General features: G+C 43.9%; 1 protein-coding gene across 5 annotated transcripts in view; it reads left to right on the top strand.

Annotated features, from left to right (window-relative positions):
• The first annotated feature begins 2444 nt into the window (after positions 1 to 2444).
• The window catches only part of ARHGAP26 (Rho GTPase activating protein 26), a 311057-nt gene continuing 292775 nt past the window's right edge, over positions 2445 to 20726 (top strand). For all 5 annotated transcript variants that reach the window (XR_010793663.1, XR_010793662.1, XM_066613312.1 and 2 more), the window contains exon 1: positions 2445 to 3295. Coding sequence is in view for 3 of the 5 variants with exons in the window: in XM_066613312.1 (XP_066469409.1) it covers positions 3142 to 3295 (154 nt within the window). In the remaining 2 variants the exon portion in view is untranslated. The remainder of the gene's footprint in view (positions 3296 to 20726) is intronic.

The raw sequence follows: 20726 nt of genomic DNA, 5'->3' as shown, positions 1-20726 counted from the left end.
CTACAGAGGACGTAATTTATCATGTAAAACATCAGAAAACAACCCCTTGTATGCCTTGGATGCTTTAATCCTAACAAAAGCCCTGGACTACAGTTGCCATCTGGCTGTTCTTAGCCAACCCAGGTTGCCATTTGATTGTGTTTTTTTTGTTTGTTTCTCGTTCAGACTGCTTGCTAATAGGCAAGTTTAAATTTCCTAACACATAAATGAGTTAATACCCAAAAATGAGCCATGACTGTTTTCTTCTTTGTGTAACAAGATTACACAATAAATATGGTTGAATTCATAAATTGAATATGAATGATCATGTTAAAAATTGTGGCCATGTTATTATAATATGATGTTTATACTTTTTGCAAATTCCACTGCATTGTCCAAAATATTCTTACACCTGCTGGCTGATAATTACTTTTGCTTGGTCACCTGCTGTCTGATAAGCTTGAATTAATGTTTCACCAATTGGAGTTGATGACACAGATGGTCTCCCGACAGTAAGGACTGTCTTTAGCTTTTGGAATGCAGTACCCGGAAGCAGAGTCAATGTAACACACCTCCAGCAGAGCAAAGAGGGTAGAGAGCCAGCATAATGGAAGAGGTTGCTTACACAGTGGAGAATTTCTAGCTGGAATTAGTGGGGACAGGGCTGGCGCACCCATGAGGCTGGGTGAAGTTACAGGCTTGGAGAAGTAACAGATTGGCAGAGGGTGTGCTGCACACCGCTGTGCCTGCATGCTTCACTAGCCACCAGTTCCATTTCAGCTGGGCCTGGCCAGCACCTCCTTTTCTACTTGTTCTGAAGAGTTAGCAGATTTTAAGCCACAACTTCCACTTGCTGGCTCTTCAGAGCCTGTGGAGCAAACAGAAAGGGAAGCCTGTGTGCTCAATTGCAGGCTAGCTCCTAGTCCCCTAAAGCACCACCTCAGGCCCAGTGGGGACTTAGGTGACCTTTAGGGTGGAACTTTGCTCTCTGGGAATCTATGTACTGTGGTACATATTCGGTACATATGCTATGTACTGTGGTACTTCCTATTTGCCTTCGTTTACATTCTGCTTGTATAACTGTAAAGAAAGCAGATATTGCACTCAAAGTATTCAGTGTTCTTTCAATCAGGGGAATTGTAGTGCTGCCTTTGGGATCTCTCACTGCTCTGGGAACTGGAGAATATCTAACAAAATGAGCTATTCAAAACCTTCCTGTATCCTGGAAATAGAGAAGGGACAGACACAAGAAAGTGATCAGAATGATTATTGGGCTGGGGTATCTCCCAGGAAAGGCCACAGTGTTTGGGTCTGGAAAAAATGTGCCTGAGGGGTACATGATTGAGACATACAAAATGTCTTACAGGGGATGAGAGAGTGGATGGAAAGATGCTCTTTTCCCCTCTCACACAACACCAGGGCCAGGGGACATCTGCTAAAATGGCAGTTGGGGGAGTAAGAACAGACAAAAGAAAACATTTCTTGACTCGATGTGTTGTTAGTCTGTGGAACTCCTTGTCACAGGATGTGATGATGGCGTTTGGCCTGAACACCCTGAAGAGGGGATTGGACAGATTTCTGGTTGCAAGCCCTGATGGGTATGTGCAGCCTCCTGATTTCAGAAGGAGGCTGCCTCATAAGGCCAGGTGAGAGGGAGGGCACCAGCATGCAGGTCTCCTGTTGTCTTGCGTGCTCTGCGGTGGTGGGGCGATGGGTGAGGCAGAGCCTCCCCCCCAGTCCTTGAGTTGCCTGAGCACCTCACATGTTGGCAGTGCTTTTTGAAGGAGTCCAGTGGGGAGGCTCTGCCTCACCGGCCACCCCACCCACTGCAGGTCCCTGGGGTGCTCCTTGAGGCAGCTGGTGGGCCAGTCTGAGGTGCAGGAGGTTGGACTAGATGGGCCTTTGGCCTGATCCAGGGGGGCTCTTCTTACGAGATGGGCTCCCTTGGCCCTTCGCTTCCCCTGAACGGGGGGGGGGCGTGAGGTGGGCACACACTGTCCTCTGGCAGGTGGTGCTCCCTGGAAGAAGCCACTGGGCAGGGAGGAAGGGACTGGGAGCAGAGCCCTGGGTAAGGGGCTGCCCCACCTCCTCCCTGCCCAAGCGCGCCACCGGGCTCGCCTGGGCTTCCTCATTTCCTCGCCTGTGGCAACAGGTTTGCGAGAAATGCCCTTGAGCAACCCTGGCCTCGCCTCCTCCCCGCGCTCCCGAGGCTGTGCCTTTAAGAGGGCGGGGGAGGGCGAAGAGCGGGGACAGCTCCATGCGGTTTGACACAACTCTGGCCACGCCCCCTCCTCCACGGACTGTCATCGCAGTGCAGCTCAGCTCGCTCCCTTCCCTCCGCCTTGCCCCGCCAGCGCACGCCCGCCGCCCATTGGCTCCGGCTGGCGCTAGGGGCGGGGCTCAGCGCTCTAGGGGAGGAAAAAAGCGCCCCCCCCCTCCCCAGGACGTTCCAATGGGCAGCGCGTTCGGAAAATGATCTTCAACGTTCCAATGGGGAAGTGGAGTGTCTCGCCGGAGCCCGGATGCCGTCGGAGGTGGCTGCGTTGAGCTGAGCGGCCGCCGCTCCTCGCTCACCGAGGCCGTGCGGGAGGGACCCGGCCGGGCGCCTTTGCGAGCAAGGGGCTTCTCCACCGTTGCGCTACCGGCGGGCTGAGCAGAGGCAGGAAGGTCGCAGCAGCAGCCAAGCCGGAGTTTGCAGCGTGGTCTGGCGCCCTCGCCATGAGCAAGCCTCCAGCAGCGGCAGCAGGGGCAGCAGCACCGCCCCCTTCCTTCTCCCAGCGGCTCCTGTTCTCTCTCCCCCGGGCATCTGAAGCGGCTCCCGGTGCAAGTTCTGCGCCTCATTAACTCTTCTCCGACCTGCTTGTTGGCATTAGGTTTTAATTAATTGCTTCCCCCCTTCCTTGCCTTGGAGGGGCTGTGAGGATCTGGCACCCTGAAGAGCAACCTTGAAGGCATACTTGAATTTGCATATTTGAATTTGCATATTTTAGTTTGGCTGACTGAATTCTGTGCCTTCTCAGTTTTAATAGGTGGACAGGTTGGATAGAGGATTCGAATAGCTGGCCCAAGAAACCCTTTGGCAGGGGGTTTCCCCTTCCTGGGCATCCCATTTGCAGCTGGTTGTCTTCCAGAGGTCTCGCTTTGGAGGGGCTCTGGGAAGCGATGGGACTCCCTGCCTTGGAATTTAGCGATTGCTGCCTGGATAGCCCTCAGTTTCGAGAGAGGCTGAAATCTCATGAAGCTGAGCTGGACAAGACCAACAAATTCATCAAGGAGCTCATCAAAGATGGAAAGTCCCTCATCGTAGCCTTGAAGAGTAAGTGACGAGCTGGGGGTCTGAATCTGTCATGTACTGTGCATTCCTATATGACAGGAAAGCGAGGAAGGATTGCTTGGTGTAGTGGTGGCTTGAACCAGAAAGTGGAATCCTGAATCACATCTAAGTCCTGTCTTGGGAGAGTGTTTGTAACCTCACCTGCTGGGGCGTAACTTACAAAGCTTGAGGCATTCACTCATGTGTAGAGCCAGTAGAAAACAAACAGTGAAAAATCAGGTGGTTAAATGCCAGACCAAGAGGTTCGGTGGTGGAACAGATTGCCCAGGGAGGTGGTGGATTCTCCTTCACTGGAAATCTTCAGGCAGAGGCTTGGCAAGCACCTGCTGGATTTAGGACAGTGGTTCCCAACATTTTTTCACTTACATACCCCTTGGCAGCTCATTTCCCCTCATTGTACCCCTCATATTAGCCCCAAAAGGCATTCTAATACAGTCCTGCCTTTTCCACTATTATTCAATTCTTTTTCAAGTACCCCTGGGGGTACACATACCCCAGATTGGGAACCACTGGTCTAGGAGGATTCCCTGCTACAAGCAAGGGGTTAGACTAAATGACCTTTAAGATCCCTTCCAACTCTGTGTTTCTGTGATAACCCTACCTGGCAGTTTATGTCCAGTACTTTCATGCCATATTTCTCTTCCTGGCAAAGATGTTAATTTGAACCGGGACCAGCATGTAGTGCACAGGTGCTATGGGGTAGATAAGGAATGATATGATTGCTAGCATATGGCTTGGTTATCGCTTAACAGACTTTTTCATCCTGGCTAAGTAGCTTAAAAACATATTTGCCATCGTTTGTTCACTTCTCTGCCTATGGCCCAGTGTCTTTTGTGAAAGTGAAAGACTGATGTATAAATAAAGGTGATGGTTTCTAGGTTAAGTTATTTAGCCTAAGGAGTTATATTTTGTCCCTGTCTATAGATCTTAGCAGAGCTGACTCCCCCATTTGAACTACTAGTTACAGGATATTGTTGTAGAATGTAGGAAGGGATACCTGAAAACGGGCCTTTTGCATGTTTGCTTCAAAGATCCACTGAAACAGTGACAGAAGATTGTTCTAGCTGATGTCGTTCATGAATTAGAATGGATAGTAAACTTAGTAGACCGATACAGTACTACTAGTTTGACTTTCTAGGTTGACTGATACTTGAGAGTAGAGGTGTCACCCTGATAGAGGTGATACCCTGGTGTCACTGGTAAGAACATAAGAACAGCCCCACTGGATCAGGCCATAGGTCCAGCTACTCCAGCTTCCTGTTTCTTACAGTGGCCCACCAAATGCCCTAGGGAAGACACCAGATAACAAGAGACCTGCATCCTGGTCAAACCCTTGCATCTGGCATTCTGATATAGCCCATTACTAAAATCAGGAGGTTGCACATACGCATCATGGCTTGTAACCCGTAATGGATTTTTCCTCCAGAAATTTGTCCAATCCCCTTTTAAAGGCATCCAGGCCAGATGCCGTCACCACATCCTGTGGCAATGAGTTCCACAGACCAACCACACGCTGAGTAAAGTAATATTTTCTTTTGTCTGTCCTAACCCTCCCAACACTCAATTTGAGTGGATGTCCCCTGGTTCTGGTGTTATGTGAGAGTGTAAAGGGCATCTCACTATCCACTTTATCCTTCCCATGCATAATTTTGTATGTCTCAGTCATGTCCCCCTCAGGCGCCTCTTTTCTAGGCTGAAGAGGCCCAGTTGCTGTAGCCTTTCCTCATAAGGAAGGTGCCCCAGCCCAGTAATCATCTGAGGGCTCAATTCTATCCAATTTTCCAGTAAGTGCAGCTGCAGTGTAGCCCCGAGATAAGGGAACAAATGTTCCCCTGACTTGAGGAGGCCTCTGTGACTTCCTCCCCACCACAGGATGTAGTGCATGCCTCATGGACACAGTTGCACCAGCACTGGAAAATTGGATACGATTGCGCTCTTAGTTGCTCACTTTTGCACCTTTTCCATTTCCACTATGTTCTTTTTGAGATGTGGCGACCATGGTAAACATGTGAATTGTGTGAGAGCTTTTAAAATACCAAGGATATTATTTTTTTAAAAATCCATATAAATGCTTTTGAGCTATAGCTCTTGAGTATTAGTTGTTGTGACTTGAGTGACTTTTGAGGCCTGTAAACCAGGTTTGTCCTGGGAAGGTGACCCTCAGGACTGGGCTAAGGAGGGACCTGGGCCAACCAAAGAAGGTACATCCAGGGGCAATTGGGGCATCTGTCACTTGGGATCTTGCTCAAGCAGGTACACAGACACATTTCTCTGATGACCTCTTGGAAAGAGTTAATTGTCCTAATAAGCATTGTGTGCTGTTTCATCACTGGTGGAGTTTATGCTCAGGTGTCATTGAGGATACTAATACACAGTATTATTGGGGAAGATTTGTGTTGGAAAAGTTACAATAAAACTTAAATATTGGTTCAGAAGGCCAAGTTGCCTTTTAGGCAAAGCCCTAATCTTACAGACTGATCCTATGTAGATAGGCACGCTTCAAGGGGGGGGGGGAGAGGGCAGACATGGGTTCTGCATAGGAATGAGCTGTTAAAGCCAACAAAATCCCAACATGTAGGTGTGAGACTCTGGGTGTGAAACATGCTTCTCAAAAGGGACTGGCAGCCGTATTTGTGGCCTACTCATGTTTACTATTTCAGAACAAACTACTACTACTACTTTCACACAAAACCGTGTTTGTTTTGTCGGTTATCTTTATAGCTTAATATTGCTGCACCCTAGGCTTTATCTTGAACACTTTCGTCAAGGTAATGAAATAAGGTGTTGGCAACTGTGTACGTCAGATCAACAAATGAAACTGCTGCTGCTCTATCCCCTCCCCTACAGCTCTGTGTACCCTGTCCATTTTGTCTGGTGTTGCTTGTTTCACATATAACTGTGCTCATTGGTGACTCGCCTGGGAAACTGCAGTCCCACTGCTAAGTGACTTGTGAGTTTTGCTCATCTCTCCAGATGCTTCAGCTGTGTTGCCATTGGGCCTTCTGAGTTTAGCAGTTTTACAGCACAATCCTTTGCAAGCCATTTTATCTGGTTACATCAGGAGAGGTAAGATGGCAAGGCCTTCTTTTGGATTGGCTGGGACCAACTTCTTTTTTTGCCACTCCCAGAATGGTGTCCCTCTTGTATTGTGTTAAGTAATAATTTAAACCATTATGTTGAGCTGTGAACCATCCTGAGTGTGTTGGTCGAAGTCAGTACCATAAGTGGGGTAAATAAATTCTTGAACCTGGCAGAATTTGGGCAAGAGTTGTGTATAGGGCTTGCTGAGGTAAGTGCATGTAAACATGTGCAGCTGGCATGTATAAAATTCTGTAGTTATAAGACACCCTTTCTTTCAGGAGAGCTTTGAGGTTAAGAGGTCCTCCTAGGCTGTCATTTCTACACTTCTTTGAAAGCACTGTAACTCAATCACATGTTAAGTTTTTCTTTTTCCTCCGAGTCCTGGCAGTTATTGCCTACCACAGATATGCTTCCCCCCTTCTTCTCCATAGGGGTTCCTTTAGGACAAAACCTTGTGTTGCCTGATACAAAGATGTTGCCATGTGACATGATGCTGCATTCCCAATTGACACAGCAGCTTGGAAATTCTGCATGCCTCAATTTATTTTTGGCTGCCCTAACATACGTTGGGACGCTCATCCAAAAACCAGGGCAGCTGTCCCAACTATTCACAGCTTGCATGTACTGAGCTCGCAATTATATGGCTGTAGCTATGGCATTTTTTAAATAACCTTTCCTCACACTTTTGGGTTACATTTGGAGCTAGCAAGTTTTTGTATTGTATCTGAAATCTTTTCACAGGGATCCTAGTGGTGACTGTTCTGGGTTTTTCCCCCTCCTTTGTACATCTCCTTTTATGCTTTGAATGATAGCTCATTAAAAAAAAATAATCTGCAATGCCACAGAACTCTTTCTGGTAAGATAATGCAACTTTATTGCCTGGTTTTTTTGAAATGCACTTTTCTAGTGAACTCTGCAGACTTCGTACTAGGTGATCAGAATTAATCTAGGATCTTTCTGCAGAATGCCTCCTTGTTAATTATTTAAAGATTTAATTGCCTTTTTTGTTACTGTCTGGAATGCAAAATAAAATAAAGCAGTACCCATCCTGTATCCTTTATACCCCCACTCATGACATAAGCCTATCAAGTGGGAAGAGAGAAAAAGGACAAGGTGAATCACAACAGTGACTCCAGATTCAAAGAGCACTAAAAATCTAGACCAGATACCCCTGCATGTAGTGCTAGCATTATATCTGACAGATTGGTGCACTCGTGAAGGCAAGATGGGGGAGGCAGTGTTTCTGTGTCCTCTGCCTCAAAGAGAAGGGGAAAGAATAAGATAATGTGGTTATGCAGCATGTGCAAATGTATTTGAGGAACAGCTCAATAGGAGCAAAAAAAGTGCAAAAAAACTTCGATGTCAGTACCTGTGCCAGGTGAATGAGGACTCCCCTCCCTCCAAGTGTATCACTGCCCTCAAATGATTGTGTCTGTGCTTCTGCTGTGGCATGGTGTTGTTTAAAGCAATTTTTTGTATAGTTATAGTGGTGTTCATAGAATTGATAGGTTAGAAATGGCAGAGAGTGGGAGTAGTCAAGAGGAGTGATATCTGGAAATATCTTGCATGGTTGAATTAAGATATTGTAGTAGATGGAGCAGTATTTTGACTTGGAGGCTCTTAGGTGGCTTCTGTTGTCATGTGAAGGAAGATTGGTTGAAATTTTGCTATTCACTTACCCACCTCTTGATTGTCAGAGTGGCCTCTTCCTTGTCAACACATGTCTCCCTCTTCTTCCGTTCGTAATGGCATGTGTCAATTATTCAGAATATTTTGCAAATGTTAAGCTCCAAGTGAGACATAAAGATTAAATACCAATTGTGAGTGTGGAAGATTAATGAATATGGAATGCAAGGAGCAACCTAAAAAAAGGGTTTGAACAACTTATTCAGCACCTGTGGCCACATGGAAAATGCATCATGAGGTCTGCATTTTGTCCGCATGCGACAGATGCTACATCGTGTGCATGGTTTAAAAAAATTATACAAAGAAGTTGCTAGTCCACAAAAACTACTAGCCTGTCTGCCCTTCCATACATGCTAGTGTAAGTCACTTGAGGGCTATCAAAGCTTGCATTTTTAAATGCAAAGAGAGTAAATGCAAAGAGAGTAATCTCTCCTCCAGTTTACAAGAGCTTCCTCATCCTGCCATCTTAGAGCTTGAGACCATATGTGATTCTTAAGTCTCCAAAACATCCCAGTAAGAGCAGCATGTCCAAAGTTTGTGCTTGTTTATCGTTTATGGATGTGGCTCCCGAAAGCTATTTATATGGCCTTTTTATAATTTGGCTCTCCCACATGATAATCTCTCATGTCTTGAAATCATGAACAAGCGTTGCACATTTTCTGGCATTTGCACCTAATGAGTTTCTTTGTAAGAACAAAGTGCTTATTTCTGGTCATCTACTGCTTAATGATGTCACTTCTGGCCCTCAGCAGGTGCCATGAATGCTAAATTCAGCCCTCTGTATGAAACAAGTTTGACACCCCTGATTTAGAATGTAGTAGCTGCTTTATACTGTCAGTGGCATAGCGAGTGGGGGCAGGGGGCGGTCTGTCTCAGGTACCAGACCAGAAAGGGTGCCAAAATTAGGCTCAGCCAAGATGGTGGTGGTGGGAGAGGCAACAGTGGCACAGGCATGGTCACTGCTATGCTTGCCTCTTTGTGCTCGGTGCAGTGGCTTCTTGGTCTGGCTGCCGTGCACCTTCTCCTTTGGAGGTTCAATGAAAAGACTTGGGGGGAGGAAGAAGGGGGCAGCTGGATTAAGAGGCTGCTGCTGCTGCGGCTGCCTCTTTTTTTTATGCTTGGTACAGCGGTGTCCTGGGTGCTGTGGCCCCGGCAATGCTGCTGCTGTATACAGTGACCGCTCATCCATCCGTATTCTTGTTGTTGGCTGACTGTGCCTCTCCATGGAACCTTTCTCTGCCCTGTTTAGAGTTGCCTGAAACTGGACTTGGGACTACCTGCATGCAAACCTATGTTATACCATTGGATTTTGGCTCTCTTCATTCATTAAGGAATGAATCTGTTCTGTAGACAGGTTTGGAAAACAATTTATTGATTTCAGAGGTCTTGCCTAGGTAGACTTGCTGAACAGGTAGAGTTGCTAAGAGTTTTGGGTGGCATTGCTTACCCAAATCTGGAGAATCAGAAGGAAAAAAAATGAACTTATGTGACATTCCTTTCCGGTGGTGGGGGTGTATTCAGGGTAGGGTTGATTGTACTTTTGGGAAGTACTTCCATCTGGTTGACACATAGGAGAAAAGATTACCCTGCTCTGGGACTGTTGAAGAATGGACTTCATTAGTTAAAATCCTTAATGTGCTTGGTGATCATGCAGCTGTGAAGACTTAAAAAGAATCAACACAGTGTTGTATACATGTTTAGTAGTGGTACACTTTATCCATGTTACTCCTTTTGGGTTAAGATGGATTTTGATGGGTCATTATTATTAAGTCTCCGTAGTTTCATGCCATGCCTGCATAGGGATTGTGTCTCTTTTCCAATACCCTCCCAAGTTTTGGCCATCTTCCCAGTGAGTGATTTTGTTTTATTTCTGATGAAGAGATGTTGCCAGATTACCTCCTTTCTGAGGCGGTGTGCCCACAATAGTGACTTGTGTGGAAAGACAGGTAAAGTGCACTTCTGAAGCCAAGTAATCCTTGGAATCTCTGCATCAGAAGTTATAGGGAATTGGGGACAGGACAAGATGGGTTGAACTTTGATATCATGCAGAGGGTTCCATTTTTAGTCTCTAGCATCTCCAGGTACAGCTGGGAAAGATGAACCCTTATATGAAACTGTAGTGAGCCACTGTAAGTCAGGCAGTACTGCACTAGATTGACCAGTGGTATGAGTGGACTAAAAGCAGCTTCATATGTCCATATACTAAAAGTGTTACAAGGATAGATTCCCTAGCCACTGCTGCTCCATCTCCAATTGAATTGCTCGTAGATATAACAGGGAGTTCTTATTTCTCATGGTTTCATCAGTCTATTTCAGGGGTGCCCAGACCCTGGCCCAGGGGCCACTTACAGCCCTAGGGGGCTCCCAATGAGGCCCTTGGGGAGTCTCTAGTCTCCAATGAGCCTCTGGTCCTCCAGAGACTTGCTGGAGCCCATGCTGGCCCGATGCAACTGCTCTCAGCATGAGGACAACTGTTCGACCTCTCAGCAGAGCTTTGGGACAAGGGCTCCCTCCACTACTTGCTCTTTCACGTCTGTGATGCAGCAGTTGCAGCAAAGGAAAGGCTGGCCTTGCTTTGTGCAAGGCGTTTTATAGGCCTTGAGCTACTGCAAGACCTTCATTCATTCATTCATACAAGTTCCATCTCTAATAAATTCATGTATGTAAATTTATTCAAATTTTAAATGTAAATTAATTCTTTTTTCCCCCGGCCCCTGACACAGTGTCAGAGAGATGATGTGGCCCTGCTGCCAAAAAGTTTGGACACTCCTGGTCTATTTCAACACACACAGTATTTTATGAAAACATTTTTTGTTTTTTTTTAAGTAAGATTTGCCACATTTTTCACCATCTGTAGAGAACTAACACGTCAGCATGACTGATGTTTCATAGTAAGTCTCTAGCTAGAGTGAGCTAGCACTTGGGAGAAGCAGAAGAAATTCTGCAAAATAAGAAGAATGAAAAGTATGTGTTGACTTGTGTAGTTCACTGGCTTTATCGCTTTTTGGAGTAGAACTTGATGTCCATGTTTACATGGATTATGCATATCTCAGTTCAGTGGTCCATAAAATCTGTGTAACTTGGTGGTTGTTAGTGGTTGGTCAATTAATGATGTAATGTATAGCTTTGAAGTTTGCAGACCATATTTTACTAATGGTGATAGATTCTAATTAAAAGAGAAATTTTGTATGACCATGTCTTAAATGTTGGCAAATACCTGTATGGAATATAACTTCATCCAGATTTGGTGAGTTGCAGGTTCCTGAAAATCAGACGTGTCAAGAGGAAGTACCCTGAATAGTATTAGAGAAATGTTTTCATCTTCCCTTTGCTTAAATAAACTTGTGGCACAATCCACTGGCACGAGAAAAGCAGATCTGCACTAGAAAGCAGATTGTTGATGGATTCCCCCTGTGGAGTCTTACTACTTTTGAATATCTAAAACGCAGCGCATGCTGTACCTGTGACAGGATGGTTCTGACTTGGCACATCCACCCAAGTACATAGGGAGCCAGGTAAGGAGCATCCATTTGTGTTTGCCCCAATCCACATCATGGTCATGGCAAGGCTGCTTCCCCTTCCTTTGAAGCCTGTGCTTCTGATCAGGCTGTTTCTGCCTAGAAGAAGTGTGTGATGGATTTGCATGATGGCAGCCCAGACAGTGATTGTCCCCAGAATCCTGCATAACCAAGACGACTTCAGGTTGGCTGATCTATCAAGTTGTTGCAAACTGATCTATCTCCTTCCCCATATTCCATCATTGTATTTAATTCTATTTTGCTTTACATTAAAACACAGTTTACAAATAAAAACAATTTTACAATAAAATACAGTTGTCAAAAATACAACTGTATTAAAGATGGAAACCAGTAGCTGAAAACATAAGGGACAAGGCTGTGTGAAATAAATGTGTGTAAGTTGTTTTGAAAAACAACAAGTGTGGGAGCTGTTGGAATTTTCTCTTGTAGGAAGTTTCGTTCCTGTGAAGCTACTGCTGAGAAGGTCCTGTCCCTGGTACTTATCAAATGAAACAGCCCACAGTTTCCTAAGTAAACAAAGCCCTGCCCAGTTACTGGATTGGTGGTGTGGTAAAGGCTAGCAGTATGTCTGTTACCTGCCTAATGGTTAAAATTATTTGTGGTTCTGCATTTAAAACAGGGCCCTTCCTGCCTTTGTCTGGGCATATAACCCTAGGTAGTCAAGGTCCAGCTCAGAAGGGGATTTGATTTCTTTTTAGATTAAAGAATTTATGTTGCTTTCTGATCATGTTTAATTACTTCCCTTCTTTCTTCTGCTATATTGTCTAAATGTGGAATACTATTTTTGGCTGCCAGGAACTAGCCAAGTTCTAATTTACAACCTATTGTTTGAATATGTGGGTGTCCAGGTGTTGATGAGAACAAACCTGCAGCGTTTTGAGGGTTTTCTTACAAACATAAATCCAGTTGCATGTGGTACAACTACCTCTTCCAAGTGTCTACAATTGCGTGGTAGCATTATGGTGTTGAATAATGGGATTTTGATGCTTTCTATGAACTTCACCACTGTGTTACTACAGCAGTCTGCAATGCCTTCTCTGTGTCTCTGTGGTAGCAAAGGACATGAATGCCTGATCCTGTCCCAGGATGTGAGCACCAATTGAATGTGGCTGTATAACACTGTAAACTGGGTTAAAAAATGTACTGTCTTTGTTGCCTGCTAGGGACTGCAAAGGAAGAGAATGTCATGGAACATGATATATGATTGGTAGGTCTGTGGAACTTGTGCCTCTCCAACTGACCCCTCCCACATGTAATTGCTCCTTTGGACAGTGTCAGTGTGCACAGGATCTTGTTTGTTCAGAATCAATGAGTCTTATGTGTATCCTCTATTTCTTTTGTCTGCTTCTCAAGCAAGCATCCTCTTACAGAAGGAGAAATTGATAACTTCCAACGTAACTTGGAAGCATATTTCATTTGAATAATTTCTCATTTGCAGTGAGATGCATCTTTTGTACCTGTGTGCCCACTGAGGTGAGGGGACAAGAACTGGGCTTTTTTTAGAAGGACTGGCCATATTCCTTGATAGAGATCAATCATGAGGTCAGCAAGGAATGTTGGCAGTGTGAAATGTGTTTCTTTGCTTAGCAAAAGTTGTTTTTTCTAAACTCAATGGACTGAGGAGATGACTAGGGCCCTAAACCACAACATATGCTGTTCCAGCAGAATTTAGAGCTGGAAAGCTTAACTTTTATTTTGGGGTGTGAAAACTATGTTATTTAATCCCTAAACAAGCTGTGTTCAGATTTGGGGTATTGAATTCCTTGGATTAGTGTGTGTGCGTGTGTGTGTGTGTGTGTGTGTGTGTGTGTGTGTGTTGGGGCGGAGGTTATTACATGGTTCAGATGAGAAATCTGAAATATGGCCTATGGCCACAGATTCTTCTATTACCCGTGGTTAGAGGTGTTTGAAAACAGTGTTATTTTTCTTAGAAGTAAGTCCACTGTGTTCAGTAAGAGGCTGCAAGCCTGTCTTACCGGAAGCAAACACATCTACCTATGGAATTGGTCTGGCCCTTTGCTGTCCAGGCACATGTTTATTACTTGGGCTCAGCACCTGTACACCTGTTCAAATGTGTGTTTCCTGCATGCCTTCTATTAAATAGTAATAGAATATTGACTATGTAACAAATGAGCCCACAGGTAAGGTACTTGGGTACTCATTTTTCAGTTCAGAGACAAATGTTTCAATCCTAAATACATTTACTTGAGAGTAAGACCACTGGATACAATGAGACTTCTGAGTAAACATATTTAGGACTGCAGTATAAGTGTATCTTGGACCAACTGGCATAATTTCAACTTTAACAATCAACTGTATCAGCGAGTTTCCACACCAACACATAATTTGAACATCAAACATTTCAGATCTGCCAGGGCCCAAGGCCAGTTCAGTACCAGTATGGGAGCTGATTGCTCAGCAACACTTGACGCTGAGAAGGAGTTCAAAAGCATCCATTAAAATTCTTCTGTTTGTGTCTTGCATATCTGGTCTACTGTTATGTGTCAGCTTGCAAATAAGAAACCAAGAGAGGGCACAAGGAAGCCAGGGGAGAAAGGGAACTTGAGGGAGAGGGCAGGGGCAGGTGCCAAGGCAGAAGACCGATCAGGCAACAGACTGAGCCAGAGTGGGGAATTGGAAGGCTTAAGAGAAGACTGGAGGAAGCAGAGAGCTAAGGTAAAGAATGATGCAGCATAGCCACCTGGGAGCAGGGAGGGAAAATTGGAAGGAGCACTTAGTTTTGTCCTAGGTCTAAGATTAACTGTACACAATTGCCAACGTTTGGGCATCCTACTAATCTGGAACTCTTGACAGGAGGAAAAGGAAGACTCTTGGATGGTATAATATGTTCTGCTAGATACTCTACCTACCATGCTTGCCTTAGTAATAAGAAGCTGCAGATGAACTACTCCAGTGGTGCTTGCTAGCTTAACAATGATATTGTTGTTTTCTGATGCTGTTATCATGTATGCTATGACTTTTCAGGTTATGGAACTGTCTTCTACATCGACTTATCATATTTGCCTTCAAAGCACATTGCATCCCTAGGCTGCTCTGGCAAAGCTTGTGAAGCTTGCCTCTACAAAGTTGGAGATTGAGGATGGGGAGGCCATGTTTCCCCTGTGGTCCTTGTAGCTGTGCAACTCTGATTTAGTAAATCTGGGATATTAATAATGACCGTTTAGCTGTAAGTTATTTTTCTGTATCTGTTGCTTTAAAAAAAAAGCAAACTTGTGAGAAAACCTTGTGTCATGTATATAACTATATCGTGCTGTAACTCCTTTATAGTGAATGGATTTTTCCTGATGTTCTACAATTATAATTGCTTGTAAATGTCTAATTACTGCTTGTAAAGCGCATAGTCTCCCAACAGGTGAATGGTAATGTAGCTTACAATCACAAATGTTCAAACACTTATATATCACCAGTGACAGAATATGCTGTGTTGTCTAGCTTTGTTACTATGGACGTTGACTATAGTTACACATTGAGAAGAAGTCGTGCACTGAATTAGACTGTACAGAATTTTGTGAGAGCATTCTTAGCTGGGAATGCAGAGCTGGCAATGACAGGAGAATAGTTGAAGGGCTCCCTACTTCCAGGTACATGGAACCAATGTCATGGAAGTTTATTCACAATTTTGAATCTACTGTGTACCTTTGCTTGTTCAAATGGAACTAGTGTGGGGAACTGATGAAGACAATAAGACTGCTGACATGTAGGTTTTAGTTTGTGTGGCTTGCGTGCAACTCACAACCATAGCATGAAGTTGACAATGAAGACATACTTGGCTGGGGGTTTTGTCTTTCTTTGGTGTATCTGCTTTTTATAAGTTGCCTCACATGATTATGGGTGGAACTTCTTGTTCTGTTGATTGGAATGGAACAGTAGGAACACGATACTTGATCTTTTTTTCCTTGAAACTTGAGGGTATGCCATCATAACCACCAATACTTGTAATTGGTTTGTCTTGGCAAGTGGTAGAGCAAACTTCTCTGTGGGAATTCCCCACTAAGAGAAAAGAGTGTATCTGACAGTCCCTACTGAAAGACTTGGATCCATAATAAGTACCGTTCTGGCTGTTCCTCTTTCATGGTGTGTCTCTCTTTTGCACACATGTGGAAAATGCCTTCCTTTCCCCCTCTCAAAGTATTCAGTAATGCGAGATATAGCACTTGCTCTGGTGCACCTACCGCTGTGCAGAATCCATCCGAATGAATAAGCTTCAATCAGCCTGTGTTTACCTGCTTAAAACTGGCAATGAATGGGCACAGCAGGATCAGTAGCATAAATAAATGTCTCAAGAGGGACAATTCTTGACTGCAGCCATTTTGCGGATTTGTTGAGACCAAATTCCATCATGCCACTTTTGCCAATAAATTCTAATGCAGCAACAAAAGGGGTCTTCCTTTTGAAATTTTTTATTTTTTTTTGTTAAAGGCTGTCAGTTTTAGATTCTTTTACACAGGCCAACACACATTTTGCTGTCTAAAAGTTAGACCTATTCCAATGTTTGGGGTGCCAATTCAAAAAATGGCATCAATTGTGCTCTGTTTAGTTTTGGAGAGATTGGTTCAAGCAGCTTCCTCATGAGGAAGCCATGGCATAAGCTTCTTCACAAGGAGGCTGCTTGAACCAATCGCTAAGAAGGTTATGCTGTATCTCTGCTGGACATGATAATACAAAACTGATGCCATTTTTGGAATTGGCACCCCAAATTCATATAAAACTACAGAAAAAGTTTTTCTGACTCAGTTTTGCAGGTCTGTGTTGATAGATGTTTGTTTCCACCTAGTAAGATAGGCTTACAGCCCCTTACTAAATACAATGGGTATACTTCTGAGTAAGGTAAATAACACCATTTTCAAATGTCTGTAATACTGAATACCTGGGAGATTATAATTGTTAACAGGGTGAAATCATCAGGGAGCATTTCAGTGCCCCCTCCCCCGTATCCGTTTATCATTTTGCATAGAAAATGACCTATTTAGCTTATCTGAAAGGTAGAAGGGTATTGTTGGCAGGTGATGACATGTATAATGTTACAAGATATGCAGGTGAACAAGCCTTTCATGTTATGACTGACACTGTTTTGTCTGATAATAGTGTTGCCTGAGTAGATGTGGATGGAGGGGTGTGTGTGTGTGTATGTATTAGATGGTCCATTGATGTTTAGATTGTGGGAAGGGAAAGGAAGTAATTATCTCTTAAGGAAGGATGAGCTTATTACCCAAGACCTGAGAGAGGGACAGGTTTGTGCTGAAAGCTGGAAGTGAAGACAAATGCCTTTTTATTGTTGTTGTTTTTTTCACCTTTTGCACTTGATCTGGCTCAGTAGTAGGTGACTCTTGGAGTCAAACTACCTCATTGCTGTCCCTTGACATACTTAATTTTTCTTTTCTAATAGCAACTGGGTGGGGGGGCTCTCTGGATTGGCACCAAGGGGGCTTTAATTTGTTGCCCTGATGTAGTCTTCTGCTCTTCTCTCAGTATCTCAGGATGTTCTTTAGATCAAGGATGCACCATGTTGACTATATGCCTCCCTTTTCCCTAGAACTTGTTTCCATACTTGGCTATATTAGAGGTGTGTGAACACATTTTCAAGTCTGCACTTTTAGTGTAGTCTTCAGGTAAACACTTTTAAGGTGACTTGCAGACATCTGAAGCCTTCAGTTGCCTAAGTCTGGCAGGAGATACTCATTTGTGTCAAACAGCAGCAATATTTGCTTCATGCCTGTGTCTGTACTTCTAGCTTCAGCTGAGTTTTTTTTTAACTGCTTCCAGAGGCTTATGAATCCTTCAGGTTTTTCTATACAGTAGTTAGAATGCACATGTTAGGTGGGGTGTATTAAAACCATGCTGTGGTAGAGCAGTTCTCATGTTGGGTCATAAGAAGAACTGCCAATGTAAATGTACCCCTCAACTGGGATTGGCTATTAGCTAATAAAAATTTTAAAAAGCCTGTAATCATCCTGTTAACAGCCAGTAATTGTTACTCTGCATCGTTCCTAGTGCCATAACGTTAGGAGAAATAGCAACTTCTGATCTTTCAGGAAAAGAGGCTTATTAGGGAGGGAAGAATTACTTCATATTTGGCAGCTTCAACAGAGGAAGCTTTAAAAAAAAAATACAGCTGGCGGTGAAGGAAATTCAGTGCTGGTGGTTGGGCATGGCAGAAGGGAATGAAAGATTAGAAAATCCAGCAAGGTATTCATTAGACTTGCATCTGATGGAAGTGAGCTGCAGTCTTTGAAAGGTGATGCTGAAAGAAAATAGTTAATCCTTAAGGTTCGACAAGGCTTGTTTTTTGCAGCACCAGATTAATACAGGCGATCCCTCTGCAACACATTTGAGGTTGTTGCTTGCTGGGTTTGGTAGCAGTGGGGGGGGGGGAGGAGAGATAAATTGTTTGTCTTTACCCTTTTCTAAATAGAAGTAGAGCTTACTTTCATCTCTGTTCAGGCAAGAGGCAGGTGGGTGGTAGGATAAAGCTGTTGTGCATCTCAAGCACCACATTTTTAGGTTCACTTGGTGGTTCACATAGTAGTGTTCAGGTACTGGCTGAGATGGATTGCCCCTGAGGCTACAGGAGGCAGCCTTATGGCCATAAACGAGGTCTTGAAATCTGTATGCCTGAGACAGTGTCCATCTCTGCTCCCACTACTGCTTTTATCTGTGGATGAAGTCTGAAAAATCTTGGCACTGCCTTTCACAATCTAGCGCAGGAGATGGCAGCCTGTGGGAGGAAGGTTCCTGGCTGAACAAGATGGAGTTGAGTCAGCTGCATTGATTGAAACCCCACGCACAAAAACACCATGAGTCAGGTCTCTTAAAAATCAGGGCATTTAATGGGGAACTGGTGGGTTATTTATTTATTTGACTGGCTTTTTGGATTCTACTGCATTTAATCTTGTGAATTTTGCTGTCCAACCATGATAGCTAGAAGTTTCTTCTAATTCTCAGTGAAAGTCTGTTGTCCTGGGCTAATGGCTTTCGTGGTGGATCTTCTTGCTCCAAGCAAAGGAGGTATTCTGTTCTTGTGATACGGAGGCCACAGCATTGGCTATGCATCACTTGTCCTTCACACACTGGTTCCCAACCTGTGGTCCATGAGGTCTTAGAAGAAAAAAAAAGATTGCCTTCACTTCTAGCATCTTGCTGACAGAGTGGTCCTCCACAGACCACCAGAGAGGGCAGACAACAGACTGCTCACAGCTGTAGCTATGATCAAAAGCAACAACTCACAAGTCTTCTTAATAAATCTTATCTAATAATTACAAATTTAATTGTATTTTTTGAGTGTGGGTGTGGGAGTTGGATGTGGTCTATGACCATTTCAGTTTTTGCCTCTGTGGTCTGGGCTTCTAAGCGTAGGGAACCACTGCCTTTGCAGAAGAATGAAACCCACTCTGCATCTATGGCATTTTGCTCAAATGCTGGAGAGAAATGTTGTTCTTGGGTTCATGGCTATGGCTACAAAATGGGAAACTGCTTCCAGATTTAGCTTCTTGTAGTCATTGCTTTCCCAGTTGTATGTTCCTTTCGTATTGTGGTGGATGTGCCATGTTTTTGGACCAAGTAAGCCCCCTGTAAAGAGTGAACGAACAACATGTGACACTCTCGAATGAGACAAGCTGTCTGGAAGTGCCATCTGTCATGTTTTGGGTTTGAGCCCTTGAAATAATGCCAAAAATACTGGGCACATAGGAATATGGAGAGTAATATCTGCTTTGTCTCATGAATCCCTATGCTCTTATGAATTTGGGATCTAATTTGAGAAGTAAACTTCTGTTTAAGTGGTAATAACTTTTCTTTTAAAAAACCCAAAGTTTAAACAACTCAAGATATTTTACGAAGAACTGGTTGATGTACTTTATTGTGTTTCCAAATACTTCCTCAAAGCTGATGCTACCAAAGCAACGCCATAGTTTGTCAATGACTGAGATATTTGGGGGGAAGGGAACTTGGGGTAATGGCACGTAACAGAAGGCAGTGAACAAACTGGCAGGAAATCCTGGTTTCCCTGGCTGTCTCTGGAACTTGGAGAGGGAGAGTGACAGACGTGACAAACCTGTATACTCTGGCTCCTGTTCCAGTGATATGTTTATAGATCTCTCTCTCTTTCTCTGTGTGTGGTATTTGCATTGTGTATCTTTTTTTTGGTAGATATTGGCTCTTACCTTCCAACTTCTTTAGTGGCTTGTTAAATAGAATTGTGTATTTCTTCAGCCCTCCCTCCTCCCCCAGGCAGGATGCAATTTGAAGAACGTATTTATGCTGATACTGTTCAGAGTTGTTCTAGTCAGTGCTTCAGACCTATTTTGTCTTTTGGCTTGTTCCTGTGAGGGCAGGTAAATCACAAAGAAGAATCGGTAGAGTTGCTGAGCTGCAGGAATATCTTTTGATTGCCAGCAAAGCCTGGTGTAACTGAAAAATCAGATTCATACTGGTGAGTGCTATGACTGTGCTGAATTTTCAGCAAAAGTTTGGGTTTGTGCAAGTCATTGCACATTGTACGTTCTTTTCTATAGCAGAAGTACAGGTCATTGAAGAAAATTAGCCAAAGACTTGGGTGCACTGAAGTCTTCTACCTAATGTCTGCCAAGCAGTTGAGTGTAATTTCATTGCCCACAGAGTACAGTGGTTCATTTTATGTTTGGGCTTGCACGTGCAAGGCTGTAAAGTAGAGTAGTCATGGGGATATTCACAAGAGGTTGGCATGCCTTTGACTGTGGAAAAGAAAAGTATTTGATCTGTAGGAATAATGAATTGTCTTCCAGAGGGAACTTTAGCCTCTTGGTGGAGGAAAAATATGAGAGGAACATTTGGTTTCTCGCATGTTGGGAAGGATTATGGTTACATTTGGAGGGAGGGTTTCTGATTTAGAGGGATCTTGTCATAATTCCACAGGTGGTGGCTTTGCCCCATTGGCTCATCAGCCAAATATGTGCAACAAATGTTTTGGTCCTACAGTTCCTCTTATAGGAGCAGCTATCGCTGGCTGAAAAACCAGTGAGGTGAAGCTGTCGTTGGAGGGATTATTACTGACTAACTCTAAGAACTCCCACCATACTCTACCACATTTAAAAGTAATGTATACTTTTACA

This window comes from Tiliqua scincoides, chromosome 2 (assembly GCF_035046505.1).
Source record: "Tiliqua scincoides isolate rTilSci1 chromosome 2, rTilSci1.hap2, whole genome shotgun sequence".
NCBI lineage: Eukaryota > Metazoa > Chordata > Lepidosauria > Squamata > Scincidae > Tiliqua > Tiliqua scincoides.
This window is presented reverse-complemented; position numbering and strand designations above follow the sequence as displayed.